This window comes from Colletotrichum spaethianum (assembly GCF_022836535.1).
Source record: "Colletotrichum spaethianum MAFF 239500 DNA, contig17, whole genome shotgun sequence".
NCBI lineage: Eukaryota > Fungi > Ascomycota > Sordariomycetes > Glomerellales > Glomerellaceae > Colletotrichum > Colletotrichum spaethianum.
In genome coordinates, this window is record NW_026054787.1 from 594,636 (window position 1) to 618,138 (window position 23,503).

Here is a 23,503-nt window from a genome sequence, read left to right on the forward strand (position 1 = left end):
ACGTTAGACCAACTGGCCTGGTCGGGCAGTTGTCCACGAAGCGCACGGCCGTATGGAGACCTGCATTGTTCTAGAATTCAGATGAACCGAAGTGTGTTTAGACATACTGTGCTGAGCTGCTGAATGATGTTCTCTCAGCCATTCTTCGTCATATGTTTGGTCTTTTCTCTCCCTAGCCGATTGCAGCAAAAGACATGCTGCTACAACTGCCATTCAATCGCTTGTATGTAGCTGTTGATCCCTTGGGGCGGGCGAAATCCGTCCTGGGTCCGTGGTTGGGCGTATCGTGAACCGGGTTCGCACCACCACACGGACAGTGCTAAGATGCCTTGATCAATGCAACATACGCCGAGACGTGGGTACCTCCTCACCTTGGCGAGAAACATTCAGCGACTTCCCTGCAAGAACGAACTCAACGGCACAAACTACGTCACATCTGAAACCAACGCACACGCGGAGCTTGTGGTCTTTTGTGCGTCAATATCAAGGCGAAGACTACGCGTCCACGAAAGGGTATGGGATTTGAAGGACGAGGTTTAAAACCAGCATGCGCGTTTGGTCCGCTTCTTGAACTTGGGCTCTTGTTAAACGCCTCCTACCAAGTCCAACATCAATCGTCGCCGTCATCGTTTGTTGAGTCGACATGTTGTACCAAAGCATCTCACATGCTATTGCGCTATACCGGCTGGAGCAGTCTACAAAACAATGCAAAGAGATATACACCGGGAAGCCTAAGCCGGAAAAGGTCACTCTTCTCTGGCAATTGGTGACTCTGTCCCGATTCAACAAATACAATCCTCTCTTCACTACATTTGCAGGAGGTAAGTCATGAAATCTAGGGGACTGACTTGGGCTTACTGAGCATGCAACAGTCTGGTCCGTCCTGCTTGCTGGAGCTTCCGAGCTTGTCGATCCGAACGCAACCATACAGCCTGCCTTCATCTTTCGGCAAGCTGCACTATGTTTTCTCGCTGCCTACCTGTTTTGTGGTGCCGGCATGGTTTGGAACGACTGGGTTGATCGGGACATAGACGCAAAGGTCACACGAACGAAAGACCGACCGCTGGCCGCTGGCACCGTTACCACAGTGGACGCCATGCTATGGATGGTCCTTCAGCTTCTTATGTCTTTGGCTGTTGTGCATAAGATGCTTGATGGAAAAGATGTGTATGTTGCCTGAAGTCCCTCCACACCCTCCGCCCCATCAACCTAGACTCTTGTTAATAAAAGGCATCGAAAGGTTCCGACATATGTTTCCGGTCGTTGTTGCATCGATTCTATACCCTTACGGCAAGCGACCTATGGCACTGAAGCTTCGCATTTATCCTCAGTACATCTTGGGCTTCACAATCGCGTGGCCAGCGGTTCTCGGACGGTCTGCAATTCACGGACAATACGAATCCATTGGCGACAGCATCGGCTACTGCCTACCATTGTGCTGCATGGTCTTCTTTTGGATTATCTATTTGAACACGGCCTACAGCTATCAAGACGTTGTGGATGACCAGAAGATTAACGTCAACTCGTTTTACACTGTCGCAGGACGTCATTTTCATAGATTCCTCGTAGTACTCATCAGTCCCATCCTGATGTGTATGCCTCTATACCTCCTCAGGTTTGGCTCATTGTGGCTTTGGATCAGCTGGATGGGAGTGTGGACGGCATCTTTTGCCGCTCAACTGGCACACTTTGACCCTGAGCGACCGGCGAGCGGGGGAGGTGTGCATAAGAGTAACTTTGTTCTGGGATTATGGACAATTGCTGCCTGCGCTGTGCAGGTTCTTCTTAGCGAGAAGCGCGTTGTGGGATGATGCTACCGGCGAATAGTAACAGAAACAGCGAGAATCACTAGCGTTTCTGACAAGGAAAAACAGTATCAGATCATAGTACCTTGTAATGAAGACTATGCAGTGCAACGTCAAAACCAAAGCATTACCGCACTTCGATAATTAATTCACCATATGGCTGGTTTAGCGGTCATTTCACTACGTATGATCAACTAAGTCGTCATTGCAAGGATAAGCCATACTGGTACTGTCAATATTTTTGGATTTCGGTGGACAGCTTTGGTTTAATATGGTAGAACACTACGGGCAGGAGATGTGACAGATGTTCAACAACATCAAACAATGGGAACAATTGAGTCAAACTGCTTAATAACCTAAAATTCGTACCCGTAAGCTCCTCCAATACGGCTAGTGATGCCGAATAAATCCGTAAACCAGCCAAGGAATCCTAACACCCACCCGAACAACCCCACTGTGTAAAGATCTAGTGTTCCAAACATGCGCTCCTTGAATTTCAAACCAGGAATCTTTTGCTCAAGGATCTTGGGATCATCAATGTAGTAGGAAAATCTCGTTCCCATGAGCTTGAAAGTTGCATTGAACCAATAGTTGATGGCATAGTACACCAATGACCCGACGGCATCAAAACGAATCTCACCGTGAACACCGCCTTGGCGGAAATAGTTCACGATCCGCCGTAACAGGCCGTAAATTTCGTCTTCGGTGAGATAAGGCGTGAGGCCTTCGAAGAGGATCAGAACCGGCCGATCTGTGGGAATTTTGCAGTCGCTGAGCCACGTGTCATCGTGTATATTCGGTTGCACCAATCGGTATTCTCCCTTGCCCGGCTCTGGCTCCTTCATGAGTTTCCGTCGCAGCTCAACTGCTTCCTTCCTATCCGCATCGATCCATGACCGACCTTCTCCTTGCCAGCGGACGCGAAGGCTTCGTGAGTCGAGGCCACAAGCCAAATGCAGCACCGTGGCGGGGCCTGGATGTCTCCTCAGGAACTTTTCGGTGGCTATATCTAACATTCGGGCGCGCATAGACACTGATTGCGCCAGTATATGTTTGAACCAATTGTCTGCAAAGGCCCGATGGAAGTCATATCCCTGGTTCTCTATCTGAGAGACGAGCTCGACAGCATACTGGTCGCTCAAAATTGGACGGGACGACTCAGCGTCTTGAGCGCGGCCGAAAAGTGTGAGAAGGAGCGTTTCTTCAGCACCAGTCAGTCTGATTGTGCCCTTGCCGAGGGTAGTGGATGAAGTTGACGGAGGCATCGTGGTACTATTGCCTTACTAAGAGCAGCGAAGGTGAGACAGAAGGTGATAGGCAAAAGTCTTTCGACAAAGAAACCTACCTTGCTTTATGTTTGACCACCAATGTGCCTCGGCACACGAGCTAGCAACCTCCAAAGTTATGGAGACATGTCAGTTCGCAGCTGGCGCATTTAGGTGGTCTGTGCTGGTCATGAAACATCATTGCACGACTTGCTTCTTCTGATCTCGCCAAATCTTCCCATCAAACCGTCGTAAGCCGAGCAGTGGAGTTCTTTTTTGATGGGACGCATCATCGAATGAGATGCTCACTAATACGGGAATACGAATAAATTGACCAGTCTCGGACCCGTCATCGTAATTTGTTTTACTCTCTGCATCTACTGCATTGTGAGAAGGTCCTGCATTGTCCATGTGGAAGCAATGAGGTCATCCATTACAGCCTGTAATTGCGCTCCCGAAATGGGTTTAGTATATGGTGGTATTTCCATTGAGCAACGTCCGGGCCTTCAAACCTTTGGCATTTGAAAGTTGACAAGATTCACTTTGAAGTACAGCCGATCGGGCCTCCGGTTGCCAATTTAGTATCACCCATTTAGGGGGCGGACTGAGAGCCTGCAGGATGGCATGCGTGAAACAGATGCTGAAGCTGCCAGCCCCTAACAATCTTTGAACGAACGATGGAAACATGTTTCAAGCATATCGAGAATCTCGCGGGAACCCAAGATTTGCTGAAAATTGATTGCGTTCCTGAGAAGTGATTATACAATCTCTCCTGAATTGACGATAGCCAGACATACGACCGGTACTTAAAGATGGTTGCATACGATTTTGCTTCGTTCGTCAAGTTGCTGAGAATTGGTCCCAAGATTCACCGCAAACCCATCGATTCAATGTTTTTGTATGTCCTGGGACTCTACCTCGTCATTCTCTGTAGGTATTTTTGGCATTGAGTATATTCTTCGAGGATATCTTCCTTGCCTCCTCTTCGGCCCCTTGTGGCCGAGAACAAAACTCCTTCTTGGAAGTTATGAAAACGAAGGGCATCGAAAGGTAACGAGATTCTTTTATTCATTGCAAAACTTTTCGAGCCATCATATGGCCTACAAAACCACGATTGCCTTTGGCGGCTGAGCTGTGAGAAAGAAGGTAGACAGTAATTGTAACCGGAAGAATTACTGTGGAGAGACCATCGTGACTGGTAGTCTTGACGACTGGGAGACTTAGAAGAAGACTGAGGTGTTGCAGAAAGTGAAGGTGACAAGAATATGGAAGCGCTTAGATATAGACATGGCAAAGACGTCGAGGAGAGCATCGTGAATAGGATCTTAGTCGGGTAGCTTGAAGGCTTCTCTTGACCGCTCCCAAAATATGATAACCGGGCTGATGTACAAGCGCGGGGTTCCATTGACCCTCTCGATCGCGGACATCTATGGAAACATGGTGCTAGAAACTGTGTTGGCGGAGTTGTGGAACCTCGCCAAGGGACTGTCAATAGTCTAAACTTATCTTCAGCGTTTTCGGGAGACAGGACGCGAATAAACAACAGGCAGCCCCGCGATATTTAACAGCTTAAGTTCAATGGGTCGTGCGACGAGACAGTATAAGTGTGACAAGACTTGCTACCATTTGCTGCTTCCTAAACTAGCAAAATTAGGGCCCAACATCTTACGAACACATCACTTCTCAATCCGATTTGAAATTCCGCTACGCCGTTAACCGAAGTTATTGGTGTGTCGAGGTACACAGCTGCCCACCAGACGCCCCAAGGTCCAGGTGATGCCCGTTCCACGGCTCTCCAGATTGTCCGGGACGAAGCTTTGGCCCGCAAACTCATCGGAAAGACCATCCTCGTTACCGGCGCCAACCAGGATATCGGTCTAGAGACGGCTCGCACCCTCTACGCAACCGGTACAACTATCTTTCTAGGCGTCAGAAGCCTCGAAAAGGGCAAGCAAGCGCTTGAGGACATTGCTGGTTCTGAGAATTCGGACGGAAAAGACGCGCTGCATGTGATACAAATGTCTCTTGATAACCTTGACTCCGTGCGCAAGGGTGTTCAAGACTTTCTCGCCAAGAGCGGCGGTCGCCTGAATATCCTCATCCTCAACGCGGGCGTCATGAACCATGCGAAGACCAAAACCGAGGACGGTTTCTAGTTGGACTTCGGTACCAACCACCTGGGCCTTTCCTCCCTTTCCAGCTCCTTAAAAACACTCTACTGGCCTCGGCGACGCCGGAATCCAATTTTCGTGTGGTAGCCGTCAGCTCAATGGCTCACTGTGCTAGCGAAGTCCGGTTTCACGACTTTAATTTGACGATGATGGGTCCTTTGAGATATTAGCAGCGTACGGGCAGTCCAAGACGGCCAATACTTACATGGTGAACGAGATAGAGAGACGCTACGGACCTCGGGGGCTGCATGGACTCTCGCTCTATCCAGGGGCTATTCCGACGAACATGACTCAAAGGGAGACGTTTGATATGGAGGTCATCAAGGCCGAAATGGGAGAGCAGACCTTCAATAAAGTTATGAGCGGGCTAAAAGGCCAGCCACAAGGCGCGGCTACCACAGTCTACGCGGCGCTGAGCAAAACCTGGGAGGGCAGAGGGGGCAGATACCTGACCAATTGTACGGAGGCAGACCCGGCGCCTGCGGGATACACCCGTGGTTCAATGGATCCGGGGTACGCTCCATAGGCTCTTCTGTCTCTGCCAAGGCCCAGCGCAGGCGGCCCATTGGCGCCACGACCCAGATGACATGCATGTCGTTCTTTATGAAGGATCGCAATCATACAGAGCTTACTTTGTGGTAAGAGGAGTCTGACATTGAAGGATTTCAGCGGGTGGTCAGCAAACACCTAGTGCTTATATAAGACCTAGAAACAGATTGTTGCTGGGTTTTTGAGCAAGATGGCTACAAATGGCGCAATACGTACAATGTATAAAAATGTCGATTAGTAACCTTATGAAAAGTTTCCAGATGCCGATGAGAGCTTCGAGCCAAGTATTCAGAGAACTGTAATAAGAAAAGACAGCTTGGCAAGATGGCATCGCTACCAGTGGACTTTTACGTCAAAGCCATACAGTTTACGAAGAACGTTCACAGAGAAGAATACTCAGCAATCAACCCCACAAACCCCGAGCTCTCTCTCGCGGGCAAGGTCGTGATCATCACTGGGGCCAGCCGTGGAATTGGTGCAAGGGTACGAGCTCACATTGCCGGGCGCCTCTGATGCGTTGTCTGACATACCTTTGCTAGGGACTCGTCCCTGCCTTTGCAAAAGCCGGGGCCAAGGCTCTGGTTCTCGTAGCCCGGGATGAGGCGAAACTGAACGCTGTCGCCAAAGAGGCGAAGAAGTTGAACTCAGACCTTGAGACGCTCGTCTATCCCGTGGACATGGGCGATGAGGCGGGAATCAAAGCGCTCTTCGAAAAGGTCAACGCGACCTATGGTCACGCGGACGTCTTGGTCAATAACGGCGGCGTGAAAACGGAGCTCAAGACCATCTTGACTAGTGATCCCAAGGCTTGGATGGACGACCTGGTGAGTTACTCGCCCACGCTATTCGTCCCACAAAGAGAGCAGGACACCTGAGCCCGGAAGAGGAACCACCATGCCCATTAAAGACTCTGCTGAGGCCGAAAAAAACAGAACACCAACATTGGCGGCGCCTTCTACCCGACCTTCTACTTTCTGAAATCCCTCCCCGCAACCTCCCACGGCACCATCATCAACTTCACCACCATTGCGCACTGGGTCGTGCCGACCATGAGCTCCTACGCCCTCGCCAAGCTCGCTAGCCTGCAGCTCGCGGCCTACGTCGCCGGCGAGACCGCCGAGCAGGGCAACGTCACGGCCGTCGGGCTGCACCCGGGCCTGGTCCACACGGACATGACCTACAAACACTTGCGGCCCTTTGCGCTGGACTCGCCCGAGCTGGTGGGCGGGACGGCGGTGTGGCTGTGTTCGGAGAAGGCGAGGTTCCTGAATGGCAGGTTTGTGGCTGCCAACTGGGATGTGGAGGATCTCTACGAGCGGAGAAAGGAGATTGTGGAGGAGGGTATGTTGAAGATTGACGTGACGGGCAAGCTCGGTGCTGAGCAGTTTGACTGAGGCGATAACGACGTGTGCGGTAGCAAAGAAGCGTATATGCCTATTCGTTACGCATGGCAAAGCAGGGTTATAAATAAGGTTATATAAAGAAATTGTAATTAGTCTAGATCTATATCTGGCTCTATTCTATATCATGAGATCTACCCAAAAACCATCCTATATCTGCGCCAAGCAATGCTCCAGGGTATACACCGACAATGATGGTACAAATAAACTTTTCTTTCTCAAACCCGCGAAATCCTCTGCTGTTACTTTACACGACCCCGAGAGGTTTAGGCGTCGGACCTGGGAGGCCACTTGACTCTCTTCTCGGCGCGGACGTAGAGGTTGTTGGGCCGGATGAGCTGGAACATGGGGTCGTAGTCAACGGGGCCGTCCTGGGCCATGGTGAACTTGTAGCGGTAGACGAGCTTGGGCAGGAAGACCTTGACCTCCTGCAGGGCGAAGTTGAAGCCGATGCACATGCGGGGGCCCGTGGCGAAGGGGATGTAGGAGGCGTTGGGGCGGTTCTTGACTTTCTCCGTGTCCCAGCGGTCCGGGTCGAAGCGGGCGGGGTTGTCCCAGACGAGGTTGTTGTTGTGGATGTGGTGGAGGGCGGGGATGCAGATGGAGTCCTTGGGCAGCTTGTAGCCGCCGGGGAGGATCATGTCGACCTTGGAGGTGCGGGCGGGCTGGTACGAGGGGTTGTGACGGCGCTGGGTCTCCTTGATGTACTTGTCGAGGAAGGTGAGCTTCTGGGTGAGCTCGGCGGTGATCTGGGTGTTCTCGTCGAAGCCGTTGTCGACGAGCTCCTGGAGCAGGCGCTCCTGCATGCCGGGGTAGGCGACGAGACCGTAGAGGAGCCAGGAGAGGAGGGAGGAGGTGGTAGTGAAGCCGGCGCCGGTGGCGACGACGAGGGGCTCCATGATGCGCTCGCGGGGCAGCTTGTTGCCGCGAGAGTCGCTGGCGCGGAGGACGTAGTCGACCATGTTATCAGCCTGGAGGGCGGCCTCCTGAAGGTCGAGATCCTCGGTGCCCTTGGAGGCGGCGTTGATGGACTCGTTCATCATCTCGATGATGCGGCCACGGGCATCGCGCAGGCGCTGGGGGTCGCCGAAGGGCAGGGCGGCGTACCAGCTACCCATGGAGGTGATCTTCTTGTTGAGCTCGAGGGACTGGGCGATGCGGATGACCATCTCGTGGGGCGGGGCGTCGACGGCGGTGAAGTGCTTAAAGTCCATGCCGAGGACGAGCTTGCCGACGGCCTGAGAGCCGAGCTTCAGCATGTAGGGGTAGACGTTCCAGGCCTCGTCCTTGTCGTCGAGTTCGTCAAAGACCTTGAAGGCATCCTCGACGGTGGTCTGCATGGTCGGGGCGTAGTGGCGGACGGCCTTGGGGCCGAAGGCGGGCGGCAGGAACTTGTGGACCTCCTTCCACTCGGGAGTGTCGGTGTCGCCCAGGAAGACGCCAGACTCCTGGTTCTTGATGGGGTAGAGAGGGTGACCGGGGATGATGTTCTTTGTGAAGAAGTCGCTCTCGGAGAAGATGATGTTGGCGAGGGCCGGGTCGTTGGTGTGGTAGATGACGGAGCCCATGTTGTTGGTCTTGAAGAGGGGGCCGTACTTCTCGAACAGGCGCTGGTGGTTGCCCAGGTGGTCGGGGTAGACCTCAAAGTAGTTGCCGATGAAGGGCAGGCCCTTGGGGCCGGGGACCTCGCGGACGGCGTGGCCGTCGATGGTGATGGCGACGGGGCCCTCGGCGGCGAGCACGTCGGCGACTGTTGTCAGAGCCTCATCTCCGGAAACGAAACCGACGCCTGGAAAGTTGTTAGCTACTATTGATTCGTCGTGGTGAGGCGCCGAAAATGTTACCCTTGTGGTCGACGACGGCAAAGTGGGAGGCAGCGAGATGCTGAAGGCCCTCCTCGTCTGTTGAGGCGGGAATCTCAAACTCTGTTGTGACTGAAGGGTCTTCACCCAGCAGGTAGAAGCGTTGTGATGACATGTTGTGTGATGTGTGATGTGATGTGTTTGACGTTGGAAGAAAACGTGTCACTCGAACAAAGTCTATTAAAGACGGTAGATGTAATGGGTGGTAGATAGCAAGACAAATCTCCCAGGCCAAAAGCTGTGGCTGACGGGGGGGTGCAACCGGTTGACGATATATAAGTAGGAAAAAACAGATCGCAATCAAAACAGTACGTACCCATGGCAGATGTCGATGGGTGAGAGGCAAGCTTATCCAATCCGGAGCTAGACAATGGCTAATGTCAATTCCTTCGGTGGGAACAGGCCGAACAGCTGAGGTGTTTTGCGAAAAAGTGGCCTGCCGAGGTTCATCTCAGGGACCCCTTGAGGGGGGCACTATGACTTCATGGGCGCTCAAGTCCGAAAATAGCGGGGGCTCGATGTGGTGGGATGGCAACGGGACGTGAGGCATTGATGGTGAAGTCAGCTCCGTTGAAGAAACCCCCCCGTGATTCGGCGAGAGGGCGGACAAGAGCCGCGGTCCAGATGCCCTTTTGGCACGATGACAGCGGAAACCACCAGTGATTCAAGGGGTGGGAGCAAAGAAGGACTGGGCGCATGGTAGAGAAAAATCGGAGATTTGGAGCCTCATTTGATGCACGTTGATAGGGCTAAACATGGATGATCGGCGCTAAGAAGCTCAAGGTGCCGAGGTCAGGACAGGGGGTGTCACTGTTTGGGGTGCTTCGATAAGCTCCTTTCTTGTCGAAACGGGGGGGTGGACATGCCGTCTTCTTCGAAGAAAATGTCGACAGCGGACGGTCATTGAGCGCCTGCCGAACACAATCGAGGGAGAAAAAAGAGGTGCAGAAAATTTACAGGGCAGGCGGGCCAAAGTGGGTCCTTTTTACCCGTCAACGGTACGTACCGCGGCCGTAAAGTGTTTCGCTGTCAAGTCCCGAAGTCCGTCGCCTCGGCTCGCTGAGCCACACACGTAGCCATGGGTCCACATGGCCGCTGCCATTGGTTACCTCATGCTTCTGGCCCGATGCTCTACCATCAAAACCATCTGACGCACCCAATCATTGGCTGCCATCTGCTGGCGCGGGTTCATCCGTGTTGATTCTTGTCCCTGAGAAATGAGATGAGGAAGAGGGATTCGAATTCGGCGTTTGCTGTCAACAGAGCCTCCATGTCTTGGTTCTCCTGCAGTGGTTGCAGTGTTTGCGGTGGTTTTGTTTCTATATTTTTTCTGCTGTCGCTGTCTGCCGTCTTGGTGTTGTCTCCCTTCTCCGTCAAGCATCGTCCGTTATCGCGAATGCCAAGGCAATCTGCGCTTCGCCCTACGTAAAACTGGAACAGAGACACGTCGTTGAGGATATGGCAGCAAAGATTACGACTCGCGCGTCCTAACAAGCCAAGGCATTGGAGACAATCACCCGCTCATCGTGTCGGGGCCGCCGAGGCCCGTCGCCTAGTGGGAACGGCCCGGCACCCAATCCCGTCGCCCTGCTTTGTAAGATACGCAGATGTCCACCGGCCACTCAAATCGCCATCGGAGTCTTCCCGCCTCCATCCCCAACGTCCCTGCGCTCCAAGCTCCAATGCGCCGCGACGTTTATCGGAGTCCATTTCCTTGGAGCGCCTAGGCAACTAGGCAGGGCCCGCAGGGTGCCGAAATCGAGGTTGCCCACACTTTTCTCTCGAACCTCGGCATCTTCCCCTTTCGGACATTGCCCTTCCTCCCAGTCAAGCGGCGCATCGGTCCATGGCGACCGATCCTTCTGGTTTTTCTGTAATTGTGGATATCCCTGGGTTGTCCGTCGTGTCTTGCATGTCGCCATCCCTCGATAAATATGAATGCTGCGCTTCCTCGTCCCGAAGCCCCTTCCTCCTGGGAAAAAGGGGTCCTGTTCTACTGTAACCTTGTCAACATCACGATCGACACGATTTTTCCTTTTTCTTACTTTAGATAAGATAATAAATTTCCCCTTTATATCGGCCCAGGCACACATTTTGAACAGTGTCACGGCACGCCTCATTCCCCCGTTTCTCAGGTCCTTTAGAGATACCCCTAGCAATACCAAAACCACACATACCAGACACGATGGCGACAACAGAAGGCCCAGAGTTCACGGCCAAGGAGGTCGCTGCTCACAGAGAAGCCAACGACTGCTGGATGGTCATCCACGGTGAAGGTTTGCCGCCCCTCCCTCACCTGCGCACAATCCCGGCAACGTTCAACTAACTCCCCTAGTCTACGATGTCTCAAAATACATCCACGACCACCCCGGCGGCGCAGATGTCCTCATTGAGGCCGCCGGCGTTGACGCTACCGAAGCCTTTGACAACGCGGGCCACTCCGAGGATGCTTACGAGATCATGGCCGAATTCCGCGTCGGCAAGCTCAAGGGCGTGAACAAGCGCTCGGCGCCCAAGGCCGTCCGTCTGGCTCCCAAGTCCGCACCCGCCGCCCCGGCCTCCTCCGCCTCCGGCACGGCTGCCCGCGTCGCATCCCAGGCCGCCGCCGCCGCCCTTTTCATCGGCCTCGGCGCCGTCGCCGCTCGTCACGCCTCCTCCACCCCAGCCGGTCAGGATGCCATCGCCGCCATCCAAAGACTCAACCTCCAGCTGCCCTCATGGCTTTCCTTTGGCGGCGCCGCCCGCACCAAGCGCACCGGCTTCGGCTTCGTCGAGGGCTTCGCCGTCGCCTCTGCCTTCTTTGCCGTCGCGGGCTCCATCGCCGCAAAGGAGGCCTCCAAGCTCCTACACTACGAGATCACCCCCATGCACTACCGCCCGCACAAGAAGATGCCCAAGGTCGCTAAGCCCAACCCCCTCAACCAGCGCGGCTGGCTCGACCCGGTCTCCTACCACCCGCTCCCCCTCATCGAGAAGACCCTGCTCGCCCCCAACGTCTACCGCTTCGTCTTCGAGCTGCCCACGCCCACCACCGTCCTCGGCCTGCCCATCGGCCAGCACGTCTCCATCAAGGCCGAGATCGACGGCAAGTCCGTCAGCAGGTCTTACACCCCGACTTCCAACAACTCGGATCTCGGCAAGCTTGAGCTCGTCATCCGCTGCTACCCCGACGGCCTGCTGACGGGCAAGTACCTCGCCAATCTCGAGGTCGGCGACGAGGTGCTCTTCCGTGGCCCCAAGGGCGCCATGCGCTACCGGCCCAACATTGCCAAGAAGATCGGTATGCTCGCCGGCGGCACAGGCATCACGCCTATGTACCAGCTCATCCGCGCCATCTGCGAGGACGACCGCGACACCACCGAGGTCAGCCTCATCTACGCCAACCGCTCCGAGGCCGACATCCTGCTGAGGGACGAGCTCGAGGCGTTCGCGAGAAGGTACCCCAAGAACTTCAAGCTGCACTACCTCCTCGACTCGCCCCCCGAGAACTGGACCTACGGCGTCGGCTACGTCACCCAGGAGATGATGGCCGAGCGCTTCCCCGCTCCCGGCGACGGCTCACGCGTCATGCTCTGCGGCCCGCCGGGCATGGTCGCCGCCGCCAAGAAGTCGTTGGCGAACCTGGGCTTCGAGAAGCCCGGCGCCATCGCCAAAATGTCTGACGCCGTCTTCTGCTTCTAGAGAGTTTCCGCCTGGGAAAAAAGAGAGAAAAAGGGATACCAATGCTAGAGGGGATTTTGCCTTATTTTTTCATGTGCAAGGAATGGCTTGCATCGTAACGGAGTCGGGAGTGGTGCATCGGGGTCGGTGTCCGGGTTGACGACATCCATCTGTACCAATGCTTGATATCTACCTGTAATACATTACATTTCCTTTGTCCTCTATAGAGATAGATCTGAACAAACTTGGAACAAGCTCAATTCTACATTGACGCCGCATTACTTGCTTCGTCAAGGCTCTGATAGTTCATCCTGTATTAGCTATTGCACTAGCTAGTTCAACATTTACTTCTTACTCTGACCATCGGCCCGTCTTGTACTGTAACTACCCTTCACGAAAGCATCCTTCACCCTTTGCAGGGCAACTCGTGATACCCGGAAGACATCTTCGTGGATTTCCGCAAAGACCACGAACTACGCGTATTTAATTAGCTAGAATTATGAAACGTTCATTGATACCACTGGTATCACAGCACTAGAAATCCGATCTACTGATCCTAGTCGATAGGGGTAGATGATGCTCCAAAGGGATCTTAGCTTCATGTTTTGATATGCCATGGCAAAATTGATTGCGCATTGTTACCCGGCTTCATCAGAACGCTCCATCCCATAGCATATCGGTTTCAAAGCCTGTAAACCATGCCATGGTTCATGAATCGGCGATTTCTCAAGAACAGCACAACAGCTGTTCAAATGCTGGAGCAATTGGTTGTACCTGATCATCCTTCCATGCAGCCATCATATAATATGTTGTCATACGTACGTTACCGAGATGCGAGATACTGATAAGGGGCATGCATTGCCGGCAACCTTCGTTGATACCTGCCATTGACAAACCCTGCGGTGTCCAGAAAGAATCCTACAAAGCACGAGCTAGTCAGAGGGGAAACTCGTGGATGAAACGTTCGTCGTCAGCCTCGAGTCGGTGTCTTCCACGGACCACCAACTGCTAAGGTTGTTAGTTTTTTTTCTGTTCACCAATCAATAATTGTAGCCCAGCGGGTAGAGTCGCTTCATACCGACACCGTCGGCCTTGAAGAACACGTCTAACAGACTCTATTTCGCCTCACTTGTGGTTTGGGCTTTTGGTACTGGGACGATCTTTGTGATTCCAAGTTAGGCTTGGGTGAATGGCTTACGAGCCTACTTGACCCACGGTCTTCGCGCTAGGCAACGGCCAACAGCAAGAACCGGCCTCCTGGCCTGTCTTGTGCGGCAATGTGGGAAGAAAAAGTGACTACGGCGTGGTGATGAAGGAGATGGCAGGTCTATGGAAGGCGCGGGCTACATTGAGACCCGTGAACGATGCTCGTTCAATTACTACAGTGGTGTTACAGAGTGCTAGTTGAAAGCTGAAACATAAAAAAAAGCTGGCGGGATTCATCGGACCTATCGGAGAAGGTTTGGCCGTCTTGCAGTGACAACTTGGTTATCATGGCTTTAGGAAACCATACCTGCTTAACCTTTAAGTCCCACGGCGGACTGCTCCATGTACACCTAGCATACACACGGCCATTTTCGCGCCATTGAACAGCCAAACTAACCAAATGAGCCAAGGGGCCTGTGACCTTTTATGATAAACGGCAAAACAATCAATTTAACCAGTATCGGCTCCAACTCTGTCGGAAACCAGTGTCTGTTCAGTTCTTAGCTGACTTTTCGCAGCCGCATTGCTTCGATAACCCAGCGACGTCTGCTCAAAACCAAGAATATCACAGATGTGGGCATTGATGTAGCCGCATTTCTGGTTTGATCAATCGAGAGACGAATCTCTGGATAACACTTTCAAGCATAATGTGCAGCTTTCCATCTCGGCTGCACAATAAGCTGTAGTTACATTATTTATGTCAACATGTGGTCTTGCATTGTTCTCATGGGCTTAATTACAAAAGACTCAGCCATATGCTTACCTCCTCCAAAGATACAGTCGGGGTCTGCGGCCTTCCGATTCCGGAGTGCGCCATTCTTCTTCTATCCTCAAAGTCAGCTAGGTGATTCGAGATTGCCCTAGTGTTGATGACACAAATCGGCAAATATTTGCAAGGGATAGACATACCGATCCAGATATGACGGCTGAGCAGAGTGTGATGTGTGCAAGAACGACGAAGAAGATGAGACAGTTCATATTGAGTACGGATTTGAGGCCAGTTGCTTACGTTGAAGCCTGGAACTTGTGAGAATGAATGCCAAGAGGAGAAAAAAGTAGTCCGAATTTGAGGTTGTAGTTTGGCTGGAAAGTCCAAGGATATAAATAGCTGTCCGTGAAGGGGGACGAAAAGCTTGGAATACGCGTCCATCATATGCATGCAAAGCATTTGCCTCTTCGATACACCTTGTCCCGGCGGTCCGCGAAAGCCTGTATCATTATATCAGCCTAAATTTACACCTTAATTGCAGTCTTGCAAACGCTGCGACTAGTACAATAGAATTGGTGCTGTATTGAGATAATAAATGGTGTTGTGTTATGATTGTCTACTGCATCAGCCAAATCTGGACTGAAACACGCCGAATAAACTTTTGTCAACGGCGCTGCTCTCGATTCCAGCATCCTCTGGTGGCAAAGTAGGCAACATGCGACGATCGAGGGGGGTGCTAAGGTTACGTTTGTCTGAAGGTACAGGCAGGCTTGACAGGGTCCCATTGTCATCGCCAATCACAGATGCTTGGCAATTGGGCTTGGTGGTTTTCTGACAGAAAGATAGAGTTCACAGCCTTCGGCATTCAACTTGTGTTGACAAATCTCTACAGGCTTCCCCTAACTATTGGATTCCACTAGGAAAATGTGTCGGAAAAATGTGCATGTAAGAACCGACAACTGGGCTTATTGATTGCAAGCGAACGCAGATGAGGACATTAATTCACTACCTCAGCGGGAACAACAGCGGCGTCGCTTTATCTAAGTCACTTGAAAATATGGGTTCGAGGAGAAGCCCGAGAGAGCCCTTGAGTTCGTGAGCTGACTGGGGCGGAAAGTTACTGGATTAAGATGTTCATGCCCTCAGCAGACCGGGTACATGGTTCGAGGCAGAAACTGAAATCAACTCATCGTACTCGTTATGACCCCGCATCGTTCGAGATATTGTGTGTCTTCACTCATCTCAACAACAACAACAAGACCGGTCGAACAAACTGAACACAATAGGATTGATGTTTCTACCCACCTACGGAGTCACAGCGCTTGATACCAAAAACTTGTAGGATACACCCTCTTATGTCAGTTTGTAGCACACAATTGGGATTTGATGATAATTGTTTTAGGCCAGTTCTCTTGATCTGCTTTCACAGATGAATTAATCACAAGCTGTTGACCCACTACGTAGGTTTGCAGACAAACTCGCATATGTTAAGCTCTGTTTCAAAAACCGGGACACTAATCTTTGGCAGGAAGCTGTGTATATCATCTTGAGGCGTGAACTTTTGAACTTCATATACGTCTTGATGGTATACTAAAGATACCTTCACAATTTCATGATCCCGAGAACACTCGCCACTCTCTATACAGCTTTACAATCAAGACAACTGAAAGCCTGAACTGTAAGCGTCTCCCGCTTTCTTTGTTTGCGTCTTTCATCGTGATTTCATCAAGCCGAGTATTAGGCTGTTCATGCTACTCAGTTTGTGTATTAATGTGTCTGTGAGCGTGCGTATATTACAGGAGGCTTCAGCTATTATCCAAGGGAGTCTATGAACCCTTTTATGCCTCACAAACTTTCGGATAAGTCCGACGGCGTGTTTTTATATTGTTGTTAGTGGCATATGCATTCAAGGGTTCATGGCTTGGCGCTCTAAATCCCTGTTGACGCTCACAAGCATGACAGGATCTAAACATGCGGTCTTAGTCATGAGAAACTTCGATTTCAAACGCCTTGAAGGTTCACTTACAACAATGCTTTCCGTTGACTTGCCGTGAAGCCTTTGTTGAAGTTGTATACCTTGATAACATACCGCTTGGTGTGAAGACAAATTTGTAGACCAACCTCCCTGTATAGCGCTCCCTACAACATGCTAGCTTTCAACAACCAACTAGACAGAGCGAGTGGTCAGTTGGATGATGACAACTGGTACTTGGAAGTCACTTGGAGGTAACTGTGACTGAATGTGATGAATCTGCATTCTATTCAGATTTCTGTAATGTTAAATGACACGAGCAACCCCAAACACTGAGTAAAGAAAAGAAAAACAAAAGTAGTGAATGAATAGCAAGCTTACGTTACAGACCACCAAGCAAGCTTTCAAGAAGACTTAAAGTGATGGAGGTTCCGTTCTAGGGATAAGAGCAATGCTCATGATGAAACGACACTTGTCAGGATGAGATACACCTCAAGGTCCATCATTACATTTCGGTCAGTACCAGCTAGACAAAAGGCTTCCATTGCTCCTCACACCAATCCCAGAATTTAGTCGCGTATCCTAGTCCACCTTCTGCTTCAGACTTCATAGCATTCACAATATCTTTCCTTGGACAGTTTTCCTCAGAGCGGATCCGTCCCCAAGGAATTACATAGGCGCCATTGTTCTCGAGCGAGATGTCTGGTGAAAGTCCAGCATATAATTCCGTGTAACCACCAAATTTGGTCTCATGAAGAAACAAATAATTGATGAAAAGCATGGCTAGAGCTGAGACTCCAGCATACGAGCCCGCCCTCAGATTGCCAGGGTTTTGGGTAACACTGACGATGCCCTCAGGGCCATGGCGAGATGCCATCTCGCAACCAAGCAACCAGTTTCCGGCCTTTGACTGGGCATAATTGCGCTCACGGTCCATCGTACCCTTTTCGAGTAGGTTGAACTCGACGCCATGGGTGGGCGATTTCAAGTCAGCAAGGAAGCTCGACGTCCACACGACACGAACCGATCCCTTTGGGGCGCTGGCGACGGCGGCGCGAAGCTGGGGAAGCAGGAGGTGTGTAAAGAGCTGCGCAGCGATGCAGTGCATGCCAATCATGGACTCAAACCCTTGTTTAGTTCTCGAACCGGCTGGCAGAATGAGAGCACCCATGCCGGCGTTGTTCCAGAGAACGTCCAACTTGGATTCCTGTTGCGCGAAGGATGCAGCGGCCGACTTCACAACATCGAGATCGTCGAGGTCCAGATGAAGGAACTTGACAATACCGGGATTCTTAAGTGTGGAGGTAGTGCTCGTGATTGTTTGAATTGCTTTTTCAGCCCGTTCCTAGCAGCGGGGATGGGAAGCGTCAGTCTCCGTGCATGAACGGGGAAGTGGGTTCGCGTCGGCGCCGCGGAGACGGCGAGTTTCCGACGAGAGCGGAGAACATCCCGGCAAGGCCAAGCTGTGGCTAATTGGTGGCATGGTCACTCACCTTAGAGCGCGATGCCATGTAAATAGTGGCACCAGTTGTATAGAGGATCTTGACTAGCTCAAAACCGACGCCCGCATTGCCACCTGTGACAATGAAGACGCGACCATTCTGGGGTTCAACGTGCTTTTCCGTGAAGGATGGGTTTGGGGGTAGAACTGCGTGCGCCAGTTGCGGAAAGCAGCGAGAGACATGATCTTGGTGGCCGAGCTCAGATCGTTCTATGTGTGATGTTGCTATGCAAGTCTCAAGGAGGCGGATAAAGCGAATGCAATAGGTAAAAGTGTGCTCGAAGGTGTTCCAACATGAAGGGGAGAACAATGCTTATATAGTTGCAGACACTTACAAGGCGCCCGAGACTCCATCCCACATCACCGCATTGGGAACGAAGGCGAAACGAGCTTGCTGCTCAGCTTTGCGGGGATGAACCTGCAGAGCGATATTTGGATTTATAATATTATCCTGTATCATCACATCCAATGTCACCAAAAGGATTGGCTTGTCAACAAGAAAATGTTGGTGGCGTCCATCAAGAATGTACAACGATCTGATGTCAGACGGTTATCATCCACACTACACATGCGCCTGCAGCTTGCCCTTTTCTTATTGGAGCTTAGAACGAGCCCGCGGATTTTGAAATTGCGACAGGGGTGCTCCCTTGTAACTCCGCTCGGAGTTGAGCCAAGATTCTTTTTGAGTATCGAGCAACTCCCAGCGCTAGCTTTGACTTCAACGCGTCCTGCTCACATCTCTTCGCGCGTTGGGGCGTGAATGATGTGCCAGGAAGTCTTGTAGGAAAGTCAGGCCTTGCGGCCCGGTTTTGTTTTACCTATCTGATGGTTGCCGTGAACGGCATCGAAAAGCTCAACCATGATGTAGATGATATCAGGCTATGCACTTCATCAAGAACAATCGATTTTAATGCAAAATAGATTTTGTATATTGTACTGTTTGCATCAGTACTACTGAAGCTAAAAGTCTCACCCAATCGGGGCTGACACCCCAGCTTGACGTCTACACACGTAAAGAAGGACTTTGTACACAAGCCTTGCCCTCAATGCTTCTAGTGTCGCTCTAAGCTTTCGTTCTTATATCTAGTTTTACGCCTGGTCAGAGCTCCAATGAATGACATTAAGCCCGAAAAGCATTTCCCAAGCCCTGGCCCAACAGGCGCTCTCGGCTTCAGATGCTACCTTATTGACCCAAGGTTTAAGGATGCGTTCACTTGCAGTCTCTACGTTCCATCCAAGCAATCTCAAAGTCCAAAGCACGAAGTGAGAACATCAAATTTTGATAACTGCCCGCAGAGCTTTGGGTTCTATGTACATGCTAATGTGGGATGTACAAGAAAGAATATGTACAAGTAAACAAGCCAGTGATTTGGATCGCTATTTTGTTGCATGTGGCATCCATGTTAATCTTTCATTCAGGACAAATCGCCTGAGCAGATCTTGTATCGAGTTACCATGCTTAAGAGCTGGTTATGTCGGAAGTAGAGTACTTGCAGTACGTGGAGGGACCGGAAGAGATCTCAGTTGGCTCGTCGCCGCTGTCGTTGCCTTTGAACTCAGTGCAGATCGTCTTGACGCTCTTAGCAACAACGTTCTTGAAGGTAGCAGTATCACCGTAGTTAGAGTTGATTCCTGTGAGAAAAACAATGTCAGCATGTGTCGGTGGCTACCAGGAATCGGTGTGATGATAACTTACCAGCAAGAAGCTTTCCAGAAGACGCGTTGATGCTATCAAAGATGACGTGACGCTCGTACATGGTCTTGCAGTTGCCGCAGCTGCGGTAAAGCTTCCCAAAGGTCTCAACTGTGAAGCCGCTGACGGAGAGAGTGCCAGCGCCGTTGTGCTGGAGAACCTTGTCCTCGGCTCCAAACGCGCCGCCGGAGGTGATGGTGGTGGTCTCGCCGGCATCCTGCTTCTTGATGGTGAAAGCGTCCTCGCATACCGCGGACCACCAGACGTTGTCGAGAGAGCAGCCACCCATGCAGTGAACGCCCTCAATCTGGTTAGGGCCGATGATGACGTTGGAGAGCTTGGCGCCCTTCTCGAGGATGAAGACAGCATCAGAGTCACCGCCTTCGGCCTGGCCAGTGCAGGAGACACCACGGTCGAAGGCAACCATGCCACCATCGAAGGATTGACCAGCAGCGACAGTCTGGGCCGCCTTCAGAACAGAGGTACCGGAGGAGGCGGGCAGGCCACCGGCGGCGGCAGTGCCGTTGCTGGCACGGATCTCGAAATTGTTGGTTCCGTTGCCAGGAGCGCCAGGGGCGGATGTGATGATGGAGCCGGGCTTGCGGGTCTTGCTAGGCTTCGTCTTCTTGGGGCCCTTAGCAGATCTGGTCTTGCTTGGCTTCTCCGCGCGGGCGGCGTGGTGAAGGAAGTCGAAGTAGCCACGCTCGGCGTGAGCAATGGCGTTGCCCTGAGTTGCGCCGTTGGCCGCCGGGGCGGCAGTGATGCCGAGCACAAGGGTGCTAAGAGCGACAGCGAAGGTGTACTTCATTTTGAACGTGGTAATGGTTGATGAGAGAGGATAGATAACAGAGAGAGAAATGGCTTGTCTACCTGAGAGAATGAAGAAACAGTTCAAGCCTGCTTGAAAGAGTGAAACTTAATGAACAGAGAACTTTGAAAGGAAATGAGATGAAGGTGAAGAGCATGGAATTAAGACTATAGGAAGAGAACTCGAGGTTACTTATATCAAGAGAGACGTAAGGGTGGATCGGATTATGTCCAGGTCCATGACTACCATGAATTCACACTACTACCTGCCACCTTCGTGGACTTGGGGGCTGGTCTAGGTTAGTGTAGGAACAAAGTGTGCGTGCTTCGGCCCAGAGCTAGGCCAGGTGCTCTATCTCCTCCGCAAAGAGTACGGCTTCAATCAATAAGCGACGCGGAGGAAATGAAAGCGTCGATGCAGGCTTTGAAGATCGCACCAGGGGCCCAATCCACCTTGGATCCGTAAAGTGGGCTCACAAGATTCCGTTGACGGCGCCAACGACGTGCATGAGGTCGTCAAGTTTGGGCAGCACTGCAAGAGCTCCTGTCATTGGAAGTCTAGCTCCATCACAAAATGGAGTCTACTCCCAAGTCGGGACATGGACTCATCCCAACTTGATTGCTTGTACGCAAGTCGTTGCCCGAAAGAAAGGAAGAGAGGGCTCTGATGACATTGACGACTCGACTGGGGATCCCGGCTCACTGACTAGCCAGGCCCGCCCTCCAATTCGATCTCCTTGGCCGCGAAGCCTGAACACAGACGAATACCAGGTCTGAAATAAAGTGATCAACCAGATAGATGGTGGCTATATGGGGCCCCTAGCAATTGCTGCTAAGCCACTCGCCCATACGAAACATGAACGATTGCAACAGTCGACAAGTTGGCAAGCAACAATTGTCTTTCGTTACTACTCGTTTTCGCACTCCCACGCGCCATTGTACTTTTCTCACACACTTCAACACCACATTCTAACTGCTCACTTACCCCTGTGAGATAACCTGGAGAGGCACATTTTAATGTCGAATGTGCCCCTTGCAGGACGTTTCGAAACACCCGTGGCCAGCGCTAGGGGTCTCCCACAAGCCGACCAAGCCAACCATGACGAATTCAACTATCTGCAATTCTCCACATTCTCCAATTTTCCAAAGCAGTGCCAAGACTTTCTCAGACAAAAAAAAACCGTGATGCCTATGATCCCATATTGCTTTTCCCATGTCGACTGGTGTGACTGCGGGCGAAGTTCGAAAGGGGATTGGACATGGCCTTGGCGGGACTGACTGATGCATCGGTAACTCATATTGACGGAACAGTAATATGGAGCCCGTAAGTTTTGCTGTCCGTTGTCCGTTAATCACTGCCCCTTGGCAGGCACGTTGTCACTCTGCAAGGCAATCGACCGTTCCTGGCCATGACGTTCCCGTTGCTCACGTCGTATCAGGTGGGCGCATTGCCGGCTTCGTCGGTTCAGACGGTTTAAGGTCGTCTTGGTTGAGGGCCCTCCATCCGATATCTGGCTCTCGTCCGGATCGTCCTGAAAATGCATGGTGAGTCTCTCTTAAGTGTCTCCATTATGAGCCGAGGCGTTGGTAAATCATAACATGAAGGTTCGAGAATCAGTGCGTTAGGGAACTATAGATCATCACATATACGCCTGGGATTGCCTTGCAAGACTCTGCAGGTCAGTACCGGTGATGCAGCCGCATATATTGGCCCCTATTATGGGGGTGGGTGCGCGGTGCGCTGATGCCAGTGGCCATTCGTCATCGGGAGGCGGGCTAGGATCCGTGCAAGTTGGAGAAACTGAACGCAAAATTCAAATCCTTTCTCTTAACGTGCGTGAGTGTTCTCTTGCCTGTCCGTAACATTGCAAACTCCATTTGACCTTCTTCTGCCTGCCGGAGAGTGGCTGGAAGATTGCACTCACTATCCGGAGCTTGGGCCCTATTCTGAGCAGAGAGTCATTTACAAGAGACCGGACGTGTCCCATCCGCGTTATCGTGCGGATGGGGGCCGAACCAATCCTATAGTGTCGCGCTCAGATTTGCCTCCCGTGCCTCCTAAACCCATGTTTTCTAGTGAGAAAGGCTTGTACTCCCGCTGCTGGGGAATAATATAGATTGATGTGGATGTGGTCACCTCCCCACTGCGACGTCAGCATTCAACATCGTTTTCGGTTACCAACGAGTCGGTTTCATCCGATTCTGTGGTTCGTGGAACATCGAACCATCTTTATACATGTTGATCACAGACTGGCCTGGCCCTGTCTAGCTGTCTTGGACATATAGTTTTCAATGCTGTTCGCCCAATTCCTGAGAGGTCGCCACGGCTGATTTTGCGCTTGACGCTTGTTTCTGACTGATAGATGACTGATAGAGACAGAGTGTGCCAAGACACATTGCTTTCTCTTCGTGGCATTATACGTTGGCTCTCTTCACGGACGACTTCCGCCACCATGAGCAGCGCATTTGAGAGCATTGGAGAATCACTGATCTTTGGCCGATGGCCCTTTTGTGCCGGGAAGATGACGGTAACTTCACGGCTACTGCACCCCTAGAGCCCCGTTGGTGTTGTAAGATTACCAGTCGAATAAAGAGCTACAGGACAGAAATAGAACAAGAATGAGAAAGCGATATCACTTAGTAGCAAAATGTTTGGCGCATGTAGCCAGTGTTTTTTCTGGGCTTTGGCATTCCCGACAATTAGGTTAGCCGTTTTACAATCAAGCTCTTTGATTCATTGCCAACGCGTCAAGGCTTTCTCTTCCAAACTCAGGTACCATGAACGAGTTCGTCCCTTTCACAAAAAGCCAAGGGTGAGACACGTACACTTCCTAACGCGAATTACCTTGGCGCCGAGTCTTGGAGCGAAACATGACGTGAAAAGGGGGCAAGTATTTTCTAAG

The 23,503-nt window shown here is 51.7% G+C and overlaps 9 protein-coding genes across 9 annotated transcripts; 5 read left to right on the forward strand and 4 right to left on the reverse strand.

Moving 5' to 3' along the window:
- Positions 1–643: 643 nt before the first annotated feature.
- On the forward strand, positions 644–1,811 carry ColSpa_06965 (polyprenyl transferase pyr6; the record flags this gene model as incomplete). Its single annotated transcript, XM_049273177.1, has 3 exons — positions 644–821; positions 873–1,167; positions 1,214–1,811. 3 exons carry the CDS (start codon positions 644–646, stop codon positions 1,809–1,811), a joined length of 1,071 nt encoding a protein of 356 aa, XP_049129134.1.
- A 350-nt stretch (positions 1,812–2,161) lies between these two features.
- ColSpa_06966 (tetracenomycin polyketide synthesis O-methyltransferase TcmP) lies at positions 2,162–3,070 on the reverse strand (the record flags this gene model as incomplete). Its single annotated transcript, XM_049273178.1, has 1 exon — positions 2,162–3,070. The coding sequence occupies one exon, from the start codon at positions 3,068–3,070 to the stop codon at positions 2,162–2,164; it is 909 nt and encodes a 302-aa protein (XP_049129135.1).
- A 1,776-nt stretch (positions 3,071–4,846) lies between these two features.
- Positions 4,847–5,226, forward strand: ColSpa_06967 (retinol dehydrogenase 12; the record flags this gene model as incomplete). The annotated part of the gene is given in 2 exon segments (XM_049273179.1): positions 4,847–4,852; positions 4,870–5,226. 2 exon segments carry the CDS (start codon positions 4,847–4,849, stop codon positions 5,224–5,226), a joined length of 363 nt encoding a protein of 120 aa, XP_049129136.1.
- Positions 5,227–5,527: 301 nt separating this feature from the next.
- ColSpa_06968 (uncharacterized protein) lies at positions 5,528–5,767 on the forward strand (the record flags this gene model as incomplete). Its single annotated transcript, XM_049273180.1, has 1 exon — positions 5,528–5,767. The coding sequence occupies one exon, from the start codon at positions 5,528–5,530 to the stop codon at positions 5,765–5,767; it is 240 nt and encodes a 79-aa protein (XP_049129137.1).
- A 347-nt stretch (positions 5,768–6,114) lies between these two features.
- Positions 6,115–7,184, forward strand: ColSpa_06969 (short chain dehydrogenase gsfE; the record flags this gene model as incomplete). Its single annotated transcript, XM_049273181.1, has 3 exons — positions 6,115–6,273; positions 6,330–6,614; positions 6,723–7,184. 3 exons carry the CDS (start codon positions 6,115–6,117, stop codon positions 7,182–7,184), a joined length of 906 nt encoding a protein of 301 aa, XP_049129138.1.
- Positions 7,185–7,456: 272 nt separating this feature from the next.
- ColSpa_06970 (cytochrome P450) lies at positions 7,457–9,167 on the reverse strand (the record flags this gene model as incomplete). Its single annotated transcript, XM_049273182.1, is given in 2 exon segments — positions 7,457–8,979; positions 8,999–9,167. 2 exon segments carry the CDS (start codon positions 9,165–9,167, stop codon positions 7,457–7,459), a joined length of 1,692 nt encoding a protein of 563 aa, XP_049129139.1.
- Positions 9,168–11,237: 2,070 nt separating this feature from the next.
- On the forward strand, positions 11,238–12,733 carry ColSpa_06971 (NADH-cytochrome b5 reductase 1; the record flags this gene model as incomplete). The annotated part of the gene is made up of 2 exons (XM_049273183.1): positions 11,238–11,328; positions 11,388–12,733. 2 exons carry the CDS (start codon positions 11,238–11,240, stop codon positions 12,731–12,733), a joined length of 1,437 nt encoding a protein of 478 aa, XP_049129140.1.
- Positions 12,734–17,125: 4,392 nt separating this feature from the next.
- Positions 17,126–18,110, reverse strand: ColSpa_06972 (putative oxidoreductase; the record flags this gene model as incomplete). Its single annotated transcript, XM_049273184.1, has 2 exons — positions 17,126–17,944; positions 18,093–18,110. The coding sequence occupies 2 exons, from the start codon at positions 18,108–18,110 to the stop codon at positions 17,126–17,128; spliced, it is 837 nt and encodes a 278-aa protein (XP_049129141.1).
- Positions 18,111–19,559: 1,449 nt separating this feature from the next.
- ColSpa_06973 (pectate lyase H) lies at positions 19,560–20,601 on the reverse strand (the record flags this gene model as incomplete). Its single annotated transcript, XM_049273185.1, has 2 exons — positions 19,560–19,732; positions 19,797–20,601. 2 exons carry the CDS (start codon positions 20,599–20,601, stop codon positions 19,560–19,562), a joined length of 978 nt encoding a protein of 325 aa, XP_049129142.1.
- Between the last annotated feature and the right edge of the window lie 2,902 nt (positions 20,602–23,503).